This window comes from Bos grunniens, chromosome 22 (genome assembly GCF_055505025.1).
Source record: "Bos grunniens cultivar Pamir isolate PY7600 chromosome 22, Bosgru_T2T1.0, whole genome shotgun sequence".
Taxonomy (NCBI): domain Eukaryota; kingdom Metazoa; phylum Chordata; class Mammalia; order Artiodactyla; family Bovidae; genus Bos; species Bos grunniens.
Window position 1 is genome coordinate 1,952,765 of NC_141186.1, and position 14,408 is coordinate 1,967,172.

Below are 14,408 nucleotides of genomic sequence, written 5' to 3' on the forward strand. Positions count from 1 at the left end.
TTCATTTCCAAGGCAAACCAATCAATATCACAGTAATCCAAGTCTACGCCCCAGCTAGTAATGCTGAAGAAGTTGAAGTTGAATGGTTCTATGAAGACCTATAAGACCTTCTAGAACTAACACCCAAAAAGGATGTCCTTTTCATCATAGGGGACCGGAATGCAAATGTGGGAAGTCAAGAGATACCTGGAGTAACAGGCAAGTTTGGCCTTGGATTAAAAAATGAAGCAGGGAAAAGGCTAACAGAGTTTTGCCAAGAGACTGCACTGGTCACACCAAACACCCTCTTCCAACAACACAAGAGAAGACTCTACACATGGACATAACCAGATGGTCAATACTGAAATCAGATTGATTATATTCTTTGTAGCCAAAGAGGGAGAAGCTCAATATAGTCAGCAAAAACAAGGCCAGGAGCTGACTGTGGCTCAGATCATGAACTCCTTATTGCCAAATTCAGACTTTAAATTGAGGAAAGCAAGGAAAACCACTACGATCTAAATCAAATCCCTTACAATTATACAGTGGAAGTGAGAAATAGATTCAAGGGATTAGATCTGACAGACAGAGTGCTTGAAAAACTATGGATGGAGGTTCATAACATTGTACAGGAGGCAGGGATCAAGACCATCCCCAAGAAAAAGAAATACAAAAAGGCAAAATGGTTGACTGAGGAGGTCTTACAAATAGCTGAGAAAAGAAGATAAGCTAAAGGCAAAGGAGAAAAGGAAAGATATAAGCATCTGAATGCAGAGTTCCAAAGAATAGCAAGGAGAGATAAGAAAGCCTTCCTCAGTGATCAATGCAAAGAAACAGAGGAAAACAATAGAATAAGGAAGACTAGAGATCTCTTCAAAAAAATCAGAGATACCAAGGGAACATTTCATGAAAAGATGGGCACAATAAAGGACAGAAATGGTATGGATCTAACAGAAGCATAAAATATTAAGAAGAGGTGGCAAAAACACCCAGAAGAACTATACAAAAAATATCCTCATGACCCAGATAACCATTATGGTGTGATCACTCACCCAGAGTCACACATCCTGGAATGTGAAGTCAAGTGGGCCTTAGGAAGCATCACTACGAACAAAGCTAGTGGAGGTGATGGAATTCCAGGTGAGCTATTTCAAATCCTAAAAGATGATGCTGTGAAAGTGCTGCATTCAATATGTCAGCAAATCTGGAAAACTCAGCAGTGGCCACAGGACTGGAAAACGTCAGCTTTCATTCCAATCCCAAAGAAAGAAAATGCCAAAGAATGTTCAAACTACTGCACAATTGCACTCATCTCACATGCTAGTAAAGTAATGCTCAAAATTTTCCAAGCCAGGCTTCAACAGTATGTGAACCACAAACTTTCAGATGTTCAAGCTGGTTTTAGAAAAGGCAGAGGAACCAGAGATCAGATTGCCAACATCCATTAGATCATCAAAAAAGCAAGAGAGTTTCCAGAAAAACATCTACTTCTGCTTTATTGACTATGCCAAAGCCGTTGACTGTGTGGATAACAACAAGCTGTGGAAAATTCTTAAAGAGATAGCAATACCAGACCAGACCATCTTACCCGCTTCCTGAGAAATCTGTGTGCAGGTCAAGAAGCGACAGTTAGAACTGGACATGGAAGAACAGACTGGGTCCAAATTGCGAAAGGGGTATGTCAAGGCTGTATATTGTCACCCTCCTTATTTAACTTTTATGCAGAGGACATCATGCAAATGCCAGATGAATGAAACACAAGCTGCAATCAAGACTGCCAGGAGAAATATCAATAACCTCAGATACGCACATGACACCACCCTTATGGCAGAAAGTAAGGAAGAACTAAAGAGCCTCTTGATGAAAGTGAAAGAGAGAATGAAAAAGTTGGCCTAAAACAACATTCAGAAAACTAAGATTATGACATCCAGTCCTATCACTTCATGGCAAATAGATGGGGAAACAATGGAAACAGTGTCAGACTTTGTTTTGGGGGCTCTAAAATCACTGCAGATGGTGACTGCAGCCATGAAATAAAAAAACACTTTCTCCTTGGAAGAAAAGCTATGACCAACCTAGACAGCATATTTAAAAGCAGGGACATTACTTTGCCAACAAGGTCCATCTAGTCAAAGCTATGAAATACATACATTTCCAGTAGTCATATATGGATGTGAGCTTTGGATTATAAGGAAAGCTGAGCACCAAAGAATTGATGCTTTTAAACTGTGGTGTTGAAGAAGACTCTTGAGAGTCCTTTGGACTGCAAGGAGATCAAACCAGTCCATCCTAAAGGAAATTAGTCCTGAATATTCGTTGGAAGGACTGATGTTGAAGCTGAAACTCCAATACTGTGGCCACATGATGTGAAGAGCTGACTCATTTGAAAATCCCCTGATGCTGGGAAAGACTGAAGGCAGGAGAAGGAGAAAGATTGAAGGCAGGAGGAGAAGGGGATGACAGAGGATGAGATGCTTGGATGGCATCACTGTCTCGATGGACATGAGTCTGAGCAAGCTCTGGGAATTGATGATGGACAGCGAAGCCTGGCATGCGCAGTCCATGGGGTCACAAAGAGTTGGATACAACTGAGCAACTAAACTGAAATTGACACAATGGACGTGAGTTTGTGCAAATTCCAGGAGATAGTAGAGGACTGGGAAGCCTGGCATGCTGCAGTTCATGGGGTCACCTAGAGTCAGACATGACTTACTGACTGAATAACAACAATGAATAACTAATATTTCCTTTTTTCCCCTAAATGTAAGTGTCATGTAGAAACAAAGTAAAAACACAAAATGTCCCATTCTGAACAAAAGATGTTCAATTAACTCAGGGTTTTGTTTCCATTCTGGTTTATAAGAACCTGGGCCTTTGATTTGGCGAACCTGCCACCTCTATGGCGCACAGACCACACCTGTGGGTGACCACTGTCTGCTTCCCGAGGTGATGGCTTTTCTGTCATGCTCGCCACACAGCCTGGTGATCCAGGAACATCCAGCTTCCTACCCTACAAATGAATTCCTATCCTGTGAAGAGCATCCAGATAAGTATTTTCTTCTCTATTGATTAAAAGGCAGTGCTTAGGACTTCCCTGGGGGTCCAGTGCTTGGGAGCCCACCTACCAATGTGGTGCACTCGGCTTTGATCCCTGGTCAGGAAGGATCCGACATACTACGGGGCAACGAAGCCCAAGGACCCCCACTCCTGAACGCGTGCTCCAGAGCCTGTACTCTGCAACGAGAGCAGTCCCTGCTCCCCTCAACTAGAGAAAGCCTGCGCGCAGCAACAAAGACCCAGCACAGCCACAATTTTTTAAAAAAGGAAATGTCTAGATCAACTTCGGACATTTCTGAAGGGGCAAAAACAAGCACATGTTTTTATTTCATCGCTTTAAAAGTTAATGTCTTAAAAAAGAGAGAAAAACTAAACACTGCAGCAGTCACAGGTAATGAAAAGAGGTGTACTGATTTGATTCGTGTGCTTCCTCGTCACTCTGCAAACTTTCGGTGTTAAGATATCATTTAGGGCTGACTTGCTTTATCTGTGGATTTTAAGAAATCTGAGGACACGTTTTGCATTTTGACTTTTTCTTTTCTTACTGTTTGCATACAAAGCAGGCCTGTGAAAACAGTTGAATCTAAAGATCACAGGTCACCCAAATTTTTCTAAGCTCATACCTTTTAAACAGTGGTCTGTTTCTTTCCATACTGAAGAGAAACCTCAAGGCTCTGAATGCGTAACACTGGAAAATAGAAGGATATGTGATTCTCAAATGGTAGCTCAAGGAAGTAAAACGTTTTCAGGATAGAATGATCACGAAGCGGACACTAACGTGGCTGTACAGTGAGCGTGGCTGGTGGCTGCAGGAGCCACAACTCGTAACTGAAAACAGGGGACAGAAACACCAGAGTTCTTGTGTTTAAAAAGCATTTGCCCTGTGGAAGGCTTGCGGTGCCTGTCGTTAGTTCCTTTCTAGAACGTACAAAAGGAGCACAGAGACAAGAAATAAAACTCCTGTGCCGAGAAAACCAAATGGCACAAGACTTCCAGGAGCTCGAGGTTTATTTTGTTTCTAGCCTGCTACATATGCCTCAATATTTATATAGTTTTCATGAGAAAATAAACCCTAGAAATGATGGCATATAAAAATATCCACAGGCACAGTGGACTCCAACTTGACAAATTGGTTTCTTGAGTAAAGTCTAAGGCAGTCCCCAGATAGAACCATCTACAGTCACTCCCGAGAACACTCAGAAGAGGCCTGTGAGGGTTCACCAGAGAAAAATAAACACTGGAAATTCTGCAGTGCTGAGAAAAGAGAGCAAGAGAGCCCTGGGCCTGCAGCTATACCTGTACCCGAGGCCACCACAAGGGTGACTAGCGTCTGCTGAATTCAAGTCTGGAATCATCTCATAAAATCAGTGACCTAAATATAGAAGGGTCGCAAACAAAACGGCCTGGGAAAGTCAGGCAGATAACAAGACGACACAAAGGAGCCTGGTGAGAAAGCAAGCGGCTATGAGAAGTGGGGAACCTGTGTGTGTCTTGAGAGAATTTCTGTAAAAATTCTTTAAAACCCTCTGATGACCTAACAGGCTGCACGTCCAGTAGATGGTGGACTTGTCCTGTTCTGGCACAAGGTCGGGCCTCTGTGCTCCCTGAGAGGCAGTCATCCCCACACCTGTGTGTTCTCAGTGGCAGCTCTGTCTGCCAGCCCACAGACACCACCACAAATTCTCTGAGGGTCTGACGATCATTCTGGGTGAGAGCCCTGAAGTCAGCTTGAAGGCAAACGTCATATTTTACTTCCTTTTCTAATGACTTGAAAAAAGGGATGAGCTTCAACAGCTGCAAAGGCTTCCTCTGACTCTGATTTTATTATTCCAATGTTGCGGGGAACACTTGCCCTCTGGTGTGCCATATAAGATCCTGCAGAATGAGACCCCTTCTTACCCACCAGGCCCCCTCTCCCAAGGCACTCCCCCTCCTCCTTCACCCCCACACACCTGCCCTAAGCAAAGCACGCTCTAAGCTGCCAGGCCTTCGTGCTGTGTCCATGCTGTTCTCTGTGTATGCTCATCCGCTCTGGAGTAGGAGCCATGCGTGTCCACTCCACCCCTTCACTCACCCAACCAGCACCTTCTCATCTATTGAGATCCATTTTACAAGTCTGCCTTTGTAAGGGAGAAAGGCTAGTGACTGCGCTCCATGCTTAAATACAGCACATAATTTCCCACCCCACCCCCTGCCTTCTTTTTGCTGATATACAAGCAATATTTTTAAAACATAGAACAAAATAAGCAAAAAAATATCTAAATAAAATCACCTATCTCCCTATGGAGAAACTACTATTAAATCTTTTACACTGTTTTGACAGCATTTCTTTCCATTCCAGCCTCTCTCACCAGGTATTTTTCCCTCATGGTCAGTACAGGGGACCAGTGCCAACCTACAAGTTCTAAAAATCATACCTCCTATTATCAAAATTTCCCCAGATTCCAGTAACTTGATATTAAAGAATAATAGGTATGTTTATTACCTGTAATAGATTAGTTTTTGCTGCATTCTTTTGTTTGTTGGGTAAAATTAATTTTGCTATTGTATATATACCATTTTCCTGGAAGAATAAAGATGCCATGTTATGAGTGAGCAAGAAGAAAAGAACAACTTTAAAACATTAAAGAACTGTTAGTATAATTTTGGAACCATGAGTAAATTTTATAGGATAATACTAAAGATGTTAATGTAATGTGTTTAAACATCAAAGGGTATAACCACATCTTAAAATTTCAACTGTCATTAAAGATGATAACAAAGTACATCAATTAAAAGTGATTTAAATACTTTAAAAACAAAGAGTAGGAACCAAAATGTGAGCAGAGTTAAGGGACCCAAGTATTTCTATATTTTGCATTTTAAATATAAAATTATAAAATACAATTATAATATATAAAATATTTCTCCCTTTATTGTTTTGTTAATTAAACAATACATGGAGATAAATGAGTATAGAAAAGAGAAAATTAAGAGAAAATATATTTTTAAAAATGAATGCTATTTGTATAAACAATTAACATCTTTCTAGACTTATTCTAATACAAATATACACATGGAGAAGTGAACAAAATGTACTGCCTTACCGGTACTTTTGTATTATCTATTAAATACATAATTTACTAAATTCTCTACGTGGACATTTATAACTGTGCAGAGTTTTACTGCCTTACTGCATTCAGTCTTTTATAAAATAATCTATTTTTAACTGGAGGATAACTGCTTTACAATACTGTTGTAAATATTGTATTGTTGGTTTCTGCCATACATCAACATGAATCAGCCATAGGTATACACATGTCCCCTCTCTCTTGAAGCTCCCTCCTCGCTCCCACCCCATCGCACCCCTCCAGGTTGTCACAGAGGTTGTTTGCACTCCCTGCATGATACAGCAAATTCCCACTGACTACCTATTTTACATATGGTAATGTATGTTTCCATGGCACTCTTTCAGCTTGTCCCTCCCTCTCCGTCCCCCACTGGGTCCACAAGTCTGTTCTCTGTGTCTGCATCTCCATTGTTGCCCTGCAGATAGGTTTATCAGTACCATCTTTCTATATTCCATATATATGTGTTAATATACGATATTTGTTTTTCTCTTTCTGACTTACTAGCTATTATGTGAATTAGTCTTACGGTTTCCTTGTTTTATACGTGACAAAGTCAAAGCTTAGGCGGAATACTTTTCCAGAGGCCAAGCCAGCAAGTTAACAGTAATGGGACTGAGCTTCCCCCTGCCTCACCAGCCACCCTGACCTGCTGAATTCCTCAGGGACTCTCATCACTGCTGACCTGATCCTTACTAACATTATGAATTTATATATTTTTAAGTTGATGTACTGACCCCCCAAAAAAAACGTTTCCTCTGTAAAATCCAACAAACAGGAAGTAACTTTTATAACAGAAACACATTACAGGGTTGTATACAAATGTGTGTATTTATGTACACACACACATACATATGACTCTATATGTAGTAAGTTGGTTACTGAATGATGCTGTGTGTGCTTTGTGAAATTAGTCCCTCAGCAATAAATATTTTTGTTTGCTGTGTTTCATCCATATGACCCCCCCATCCCACTACTGGGCATATACCCTAAATAACTTGACGTCCTCTTGGCTCATGGCATCCTGTGTGCCCCAAATTAAAGCAGTTCAGGATAGCTGTTTTAAAAAGGATAAAGAGAATGAAATAAACTGCATATAATATAAGAAATAAACACCATCAGTCAACTACATGGCAGTTCTCTGAAAGCTAAGTGAGTTAACAGGGGAAGGACAAGAATATAAAATGGAATCCTGCATGTTAGCTAAGATATTACAATATTTTAAGACCACGTTGCTGGGACCACAGAGGCCATGATCTGGGATACCGGGCCGCCTGCAGGGGGCTCCCTGCACGGCGGCGTGGCCCGGCACCCCCCCCCCCCGCCCCGCCCTCTCACCTGCACCACCTGGTGGGCATTGCTGTCGTCCAGCACCAGCTCCGTGAGGGCCGCACAGCAGGCTGCAATGAAAACCACCAAACACCGAGTCTTTCATGCCCACGGCTGCACTTGCATGGTTACACCAGCACTCTCACTCTCTGCCTCAGAGAACTTCACTGGCAGGGTCATTCCTCAAAAAACACTAATTTTCTGGGCCTTCCCTGGTGGACCAGTGACCAAGACTCCACATTCCCATTGTAGAGGGCCCAGGTTTAAGCCCTGGCCAGGGAGCTACATCCTACATGATGCAACTAAAAACCCCGCATGCCGAAATGAAAATCAAAGATTCCGTGTGCTGCAGCAAAGACCTCATGCACCCAAATAAAGAAATAATTTTTTAAAAGAGTTGGTTTTAAAACAAACACTGATTTCCCCTCTGGTACATCTCTGGGGAAAGGCAGCCGAGCTGTGCTGGCCGGTGTCTGTCTTCTCCATGTAACCCAAGTGTGCGCCCACCCCAGGCCTCCTGTGTCCTGGGGGAGGTGGGCAGGCACCGTCCGCCCTGAGCCCAGCACAGGCCCTCATGGAGCAGGTGCATAGTGCACATCCACGATGGTGGACAAATAGTGCGCACTTTAAATACACTATACAAAGTAACCTTTACAGTCTGAGCATGGACTGTTTCAGAGGGCTGATACACTAGGGCATGGAACTTGTAAGAAGAAGGGGCCAGGAGTCCAACTCCTGGTTGTGCACCTGTCCAGAACACAAAGTCTGGGGTGTCGTTAACCTGCAGTTCCAACACTGGTACCAGGAAGTTTCAAGCATCCACATGAATTTAACTTCACAGTTTTTATAGTTATAAATTGGGCCTAATTAATATTATCCTTATAATCTTAGAATCATATAAAGTTAAACAGTATCAAATAATAAAACATAATAATGTGATATAAATACCTGCTTGAAGAGAGAAAGTATTTTCTTGTATTTCCCGAGGGCTTAAATCTTCTGACAAATGAAGCTGCTGGATTCGGCCAGCCGCATTGGCACTAGACAGGCTTCCAATGGAGGAACGATCAGAAACAAAATTTCTGTCTCTGAAAAAGAAAAGTCAATGCACAGGCCGATTTACCAATGGCAGTTCACGGTCAGTGCTTTCTGGTTTCCATTTGAGAAATCTTGCCTCTCCAAGATCATCAAGTTTTCTCCTATGTTATCTTTATTGTTTGACCTTCCAAACTACCCAGACATGATTTTTGTGTACGGTGTGATGTAGGAGTCATCTCTCTATGTTGCATTCAGCCGCCTCTGTTTTGAACTCTTTTCCTCTGCCATTTACTTGAATACATCTCGGTCTTCATCATTCTGCGGTTTGTCTTTTTCCATTAAATGTCAGTCTTCTTTTATCTTAGGGAAGTTCTCTTCTATTAGATCACTGAGGCTTTGCAAAATTTCCCTTGGTTTCATTCTTTACCTTAGGGATGTTAATTACCCACATGTTCCGCGGCCATATGCTTCATTTTCCAGCTGCTCTCGCTCCCTCGTCCCCTTCCCTTGTGCCGTGTGTAATGTCATCAGGCACGCCCGTCCTTTCACTGACTCCACGTTCTTCCTTGTCCTGGGTTTGTGCATTAAGTTCTCATCTCTCCCAGCTCCACAGTCATCCTGCTCTCCTTTGTACTGTTCTATCACCTCACCTTCAATTTCATTTCATAAACTTCACAGTCTGTTCAGTCTAACAAAACAAAGCTTTGGATTTTCTATTTACTTGGTGTAACATCTTCCACAGCAGATTATTTATCTGTCTTTATTTGCTTTGCTGCCTTTTGTTTTACATGATTGCCCAGAGTTGTTTTTTGTTTGTTTTTTCATATTTATTTGTCATGACAGCAGCTCTACCTGGATTTCTATATGCCCAAATATAACGTGGATGGAGTCTCTCCGGCCTCCCTCCTTAGTCACCCAGGCCCTCTGTCCTTCCTTTGGGGAGCACAGGGAAGACAGCGGAGCCAGGTCTAGGGATAGTCACCATCAGTGATCTTCAATTATGATAAAACTTGAATGTCAGGGATCACTCTGCCTGATCAAGAGCACGGAGCCTTTTAGTTACTGCCTCTGAGTTTGGGACTGCAGGTGGATGGGCATGACTAGATCTCACAACACAGCCTGTTCATACTCCAGCCAGCAGACAACCTGGCAGCCTCGTACCAGCTCCAGGCAGCCAAGCTCTGAAAGGATACTGTTTACCCAGCTGGGATCATAATTCTCCCAGAGCACTGAGTAATGTTTAACACAGAAGTGTTGACATATAGCATCTTTCCAGGGAAGAGATTTCTAACATTGTACCACAGAAGTGGACTGGGAAAATTACTTTTTTTAGATGTAAAAGAACCCTTTTCTATCAAGAATAGTTATGGCTTGAACAAAATAGGAAAATAGTGCCTTATATTAAACTCAGTTCTGTGCAGGCACTGTCCTTGAAATATTGCTTAACTATTATATAATTTAATTTTATCATCAAGAAAATAGCTCCTTTCCAAGAGGCCTCCCCACAGCTACTGTAATAACTATCATGGAACAAAAATCACCACCACCACCACCACCATCATCCTACAGACTCAAGCGGGGAAAAATCATCTGCAACCAGAGTTACTCTGACTATTAGGCTAACCCATCATGCCACATTACTAATGAAAGATTTATAATTTAAACTTTAAAGTATTTGAGATTTTTGTGTGATATTCATGAAAACAAGAAGGTTGTCAACAGTCTACACATCTTTTCCTTGGTTTTGGTAAGGACAGAAATTGTTGAGAAAGCTACTGCTCAGATCTCTAGCCTATTCTTACACTTTGGAAAGTTCCCTCAGAGAATGGAAGTGATGACACACGGCTCCACAATATCAAGTTACAAGGCACAATAAGCACAAAGTCTGAATGACGTTGATTTGATAGCATGTTATATTAAAACTGATGTTACTCTTTTATTAGAATGAGCTTTATTTACACACTACAGATAAGTGTGATCTTTTTATAGGCAGATATAAAATCCTTTTCACCTTTAATTCAGCATCTAGAGGGGTGAATTATGCTTTATAATAATTTTAGGTAATAGAATCCTCCCACTAATGGTACCAATAGATGTTGTTATTCAATACTTCAATGTACTTAATACACATAATATCTACCTACTATCTGTTGTTACTGTTATAATTTTTGCAACAAGAGAATTTCAGTTTGCAACTCTTTTAACAAACCATTCCTTCCCCAGATTCATGGCTCTGAACATCACTGAATTCTGTCTTTAAAAGAGAGACAGCAAGGTGTTCACATAGCTCAGAGCACTGCCGTGGAGATCAGAGAGACAAGAGGAGCAACTGGACCAGGGTCAGTAACATGCAGTCATTTGATGGACAGTATTTTCTCCTGTTTCAGCTAAGGATTATACACCTGCTCCTGTCATGCAGGCTTTGCCTTCTCTTTATAGATGAGTGACATATATGCACACACAGACATTTCAGTAAAACAGTAGTAACTAGTGTACTTGTTGGGATTACAATATGCATATACTGATTCAAGAAGGGTGGCCAGACAAATGTTTTCTTTGGGTTTCTATTCAGCCCACATTTGCAGAGTGAAGGCCTCCTTTACCCCTGGCACTAGCCTGGAGGCTGGTGATGCAAAGATAAACATGTCAGGGCTCCCCCCAACCAAGAAGCTAAAAGACAAATGCTCCCAACATTGACAAAGAGCCTGTTTACTACAAGTAAAAATGACTGCAGAAGAGAAATGACCAAAGAGCAGAGAGGAGCTAGCCGAGCACGTGCCCACCCAGCCTTCAAGCGGCTGAGACCCCAGCCTTCATCAACCAGGGTAAAACAGGTGAAAGGCCTCCCTGACTCACCCTCGCAAAATATGAAGAAGTTGCTTGATGCCGCCCCAGATGCGGATTTCCACGCTGGTCTCTGGGTCCTCGCAAATCTGCACCAGAATCCAGACGACACTCCATAGCAGCTTCAGGTGGTCTGAGTGCAGCAGGCTGAGCAGGACGGGGACCCCCTCGTAGAGCTTCACCTGCTCTCTCACCTGGCGCTCGGCACAGAGCAGGCGCAGCAGCTCGGCTGTCAGCCTGCGATGGGGTGGGGGTGGGGAGGGGGTGCACTCAGCTCAGTGGGACGGCCTGGCTTGGTTCACACTGAGCTGCTCACTTGCACAGACTGTGGCGCTAGCACACTCTACATCCTGGTCTGCACACGTTTCTGTAAAGGCTGGACCACAGCTAAGTGTTTGTAGCTCTGGAGGCCTTACAGTCTCTGTCACAACTACCCAGTCACACTGACACGGAAAAAGCAGCCACAGGCAACACACAAAAACCAACAGGCACAGCTGTGTGCCAATAAACCTTTATTTACAAAAACAGGCAGGGGGCCAAATTTCTCCTGCAGAAATTTAGCCCTTTGTAACCACTTTTTAAGTCACATCTTCATAGTATCCCCATTGGTCTGGCTAAAAACCTACTAACCAGCAAATAGGCATCAAGTACATACAATGGGGACTGCACTGTGCTCAAGACCAAAGAAATAAAAAAGCTCTTAGTCTTCAGAAACTTATCATGTGATTATAAAAATGAGACATTAGGGACTTCCCTCATGGTCCAGTGGTTAAGAATCCAGCCTCCATTGCAGAGGGCATGGGTTCAATCTTTAGTCAGGAAACTAACACCCACACGCTCAGGGCACCTAAGCCTGCATGCCACAACTAAGACCCAATGCAGCCAAATAAATAAATCTTTTTTTAAAAAAATGAGACATTAATACATGATGGCAAAAAACACTATGATCCAGGGAAATTAAATGCAAAGCGCTCAGGGAACATCTGGAGAATAAAAGATAATGATGGATAAGACATAAGGTTCAACAAATCTCTGAAACATTACAGTGACAGACATTTCAGAGAACCATCCTATCCTCCAGGCTCACACTCCGAACACTCTCCCGGGATGGTGTCATTTATTCTTAAGGCCTCAGACCCTCTCTCTGCCCTACATGGAGAGTTCATGCAAACATCACTCCCAACCTCTGGAGTTTCCAGCAAGCCACTTAGGTGCTCCTCAGGCACTCACCCAACTATCTCTAGGCTCAAAGTCCTTATCCTCCTCCGCAGATCAGCCCTTCCTCTCATGTTCCTGATCTCCACAGCCTTTTCAATTTCCAAAGACTGGGAATCCTCCAAGACACCTCCTCTTCAACCTGTCCCTGCAGTGGGGAACCTCCAGTGCCCCGGTTTCCGAGGCAAGCACTGGGGCTAATTCTTCTGTGAGTCTGGCAGTAGCCATCCCCACTGTCCCTCCATCCTCGTGATGTTCAACTATGCTCACGATACAAGCGCCTCAGCCACCCACCTCTCCAACATTCCCATTCTTATCTGGACTCACAATTCTTTGTGTGTGTGCTAAGTCCCTTCAGTTGTGTCCAGTGCTTTGCAACCTTATGGATTGCAGCCCACCAGGCTTCTCTGTCCATGGGATTCTCCATGAATACTGAGGGAAAGAATACTGGAGTGGGTTGCCATGCCTTCCTCCAGGGGATCTTCCTGACCCAGGGATCGAACCTGCGTCTCTTATGTCTCCTGCATTGGCAGACGGGTTCTTTACCACTAGTGCCACCTGGGAAGCCCCCACAATTCCTTTACCTGAGCTAATTTCCATAGCTCCTCTCCCTCCCAAACTTTCATGCTCTGACATTCAGAACATATGTGCTTTGGTACACTGCGTTCTTCACCTTCTCAAACTTACTTCACCACACCTTCCCTCCTTGTTCTAAGTGAATCGCATTTTGTGGCTGAATCCCACACCCCACACACTAAAATCAGAAGAACGGTTCCCTAGAAATCCATCCGATCATGCTTAAAATCTGTGAGTCTCCATGATGTTCATGATAAAAGCCACACTATTTAGCACAAACAGCCCATCAATGACCTAGTTAAAGGTGTCTCATCTGTAAAATATGGGAAGAAAGTTACCATTCAGATTAAACAAGTCAACACAGAGAAGTGCTTAGAGCAGGGCCTGGCCTGTAAAGGGCTGGCCAAAGTGAACTCTATTTCTAACTCATCGCCATCTGCTGAACTAGTTTTCTGCACCCCTTCCACACCCTGCTGCGGCTGCACCCACCCACACACGCTCATCTCTTCACATCACTGCACGCCTCCAGGGGGAGAATATTCTGTTCACTTGTCCCTTTTACTGCCCGGACAATTGCCCCTTCTTTTAGGAAACTTGGAATGACCTCTTGCTCCAATTGGAGGTGCCCTGTCCCCGGGGTATCTGTCCTGTGCCTTACCGACCACACCAACTACAACATTGGGGTAGAACTGAGGGCTCGTGTGTCTGACCTTCCCCTACGTTGTGCAGCCCTGTCTCACACACTTTTGGTTTTTCAATACCTGTGCAGGGTCTATTAGGTAAATGGCAGATAACCAAATCTATACCAACCAGTGCAGTTGGTAAAAGAGGGTTAAATTGGCTTAGAAGAAGAATTCAAGGGATTTACTATGAGTTAAATGTCAGTGCTTTATTGCCTGGGATTTCTATTAACTATTTTGCCTCCTTAGAATATTATGATTTTTTTCAACTCAGTATCAAATGATACTGAACTAAGTATCAAATGACACAGGTTGCAACTTGATAACCTAACAGATATCTGGATAGAGTAAGTTTTCAGGGCAAAATGTAGTTCAAGTGAAAATGATTCATTTTACTTTAGATTCCGTTTTGGTCACGAAATAAGTCAGTAGCTATCTTAGTGTATTTTACTTGCCTTAAGCAAAATGGCTGTCTGAGGAGGCCTTACAAACAGCTGTGAAAAGACAGGAAGCGAAAAGCAAAGGAGAAAAGGAAAGATATACCCATTTGAATGCAGAGTTCTAAAGAATAGCAAGGAGAGAA

General features: G+C 42.9%; 1 protein-coding gene across 9 annotated transcripts in view; it reads right to left on the reverse strand.

Annotated features, from left to right (window-relative positions):
* The window catches only part of NEK10 (NIMA related kinase 10), a 267,626-nt gene that overhangs the window by 172,914 nt on the left and 80,304 nt on the right, over positions 1-14,408 (reverse strand). For all 9 annotated transcript variants that reach the window (XR_015150824.1, XM_086365568.1, XM_086365564.1 and 6 more), the window contains 5 exons: positions 11,367-11,591; positions 8,421-8,560; positions 7,482-7,543; positions 5,522-5,599; positions 3,660-3,724 (listed from right to left, as the gene is read on the reverse strand). Coding sequence is in view for 8 of the 9 variants with exons in the window: in XM_086365568.1 (XP_086221694.1) it covers positions 3,660-3,724; positions 5,522-5,599; positions 7,482-7,543; positions 8,421-8,560; positions 11,367-11,591 (570 nt within the window). In the remaining variant the exon portion in view is untranslated. The remainder of the gene's footprint in view (positions 1-3,659; positions 3,725-5,521; positions 5,600-7,481; positions 7,544-8,420; positions 8,561-11,366; positions 11,592-14,408) is intronic.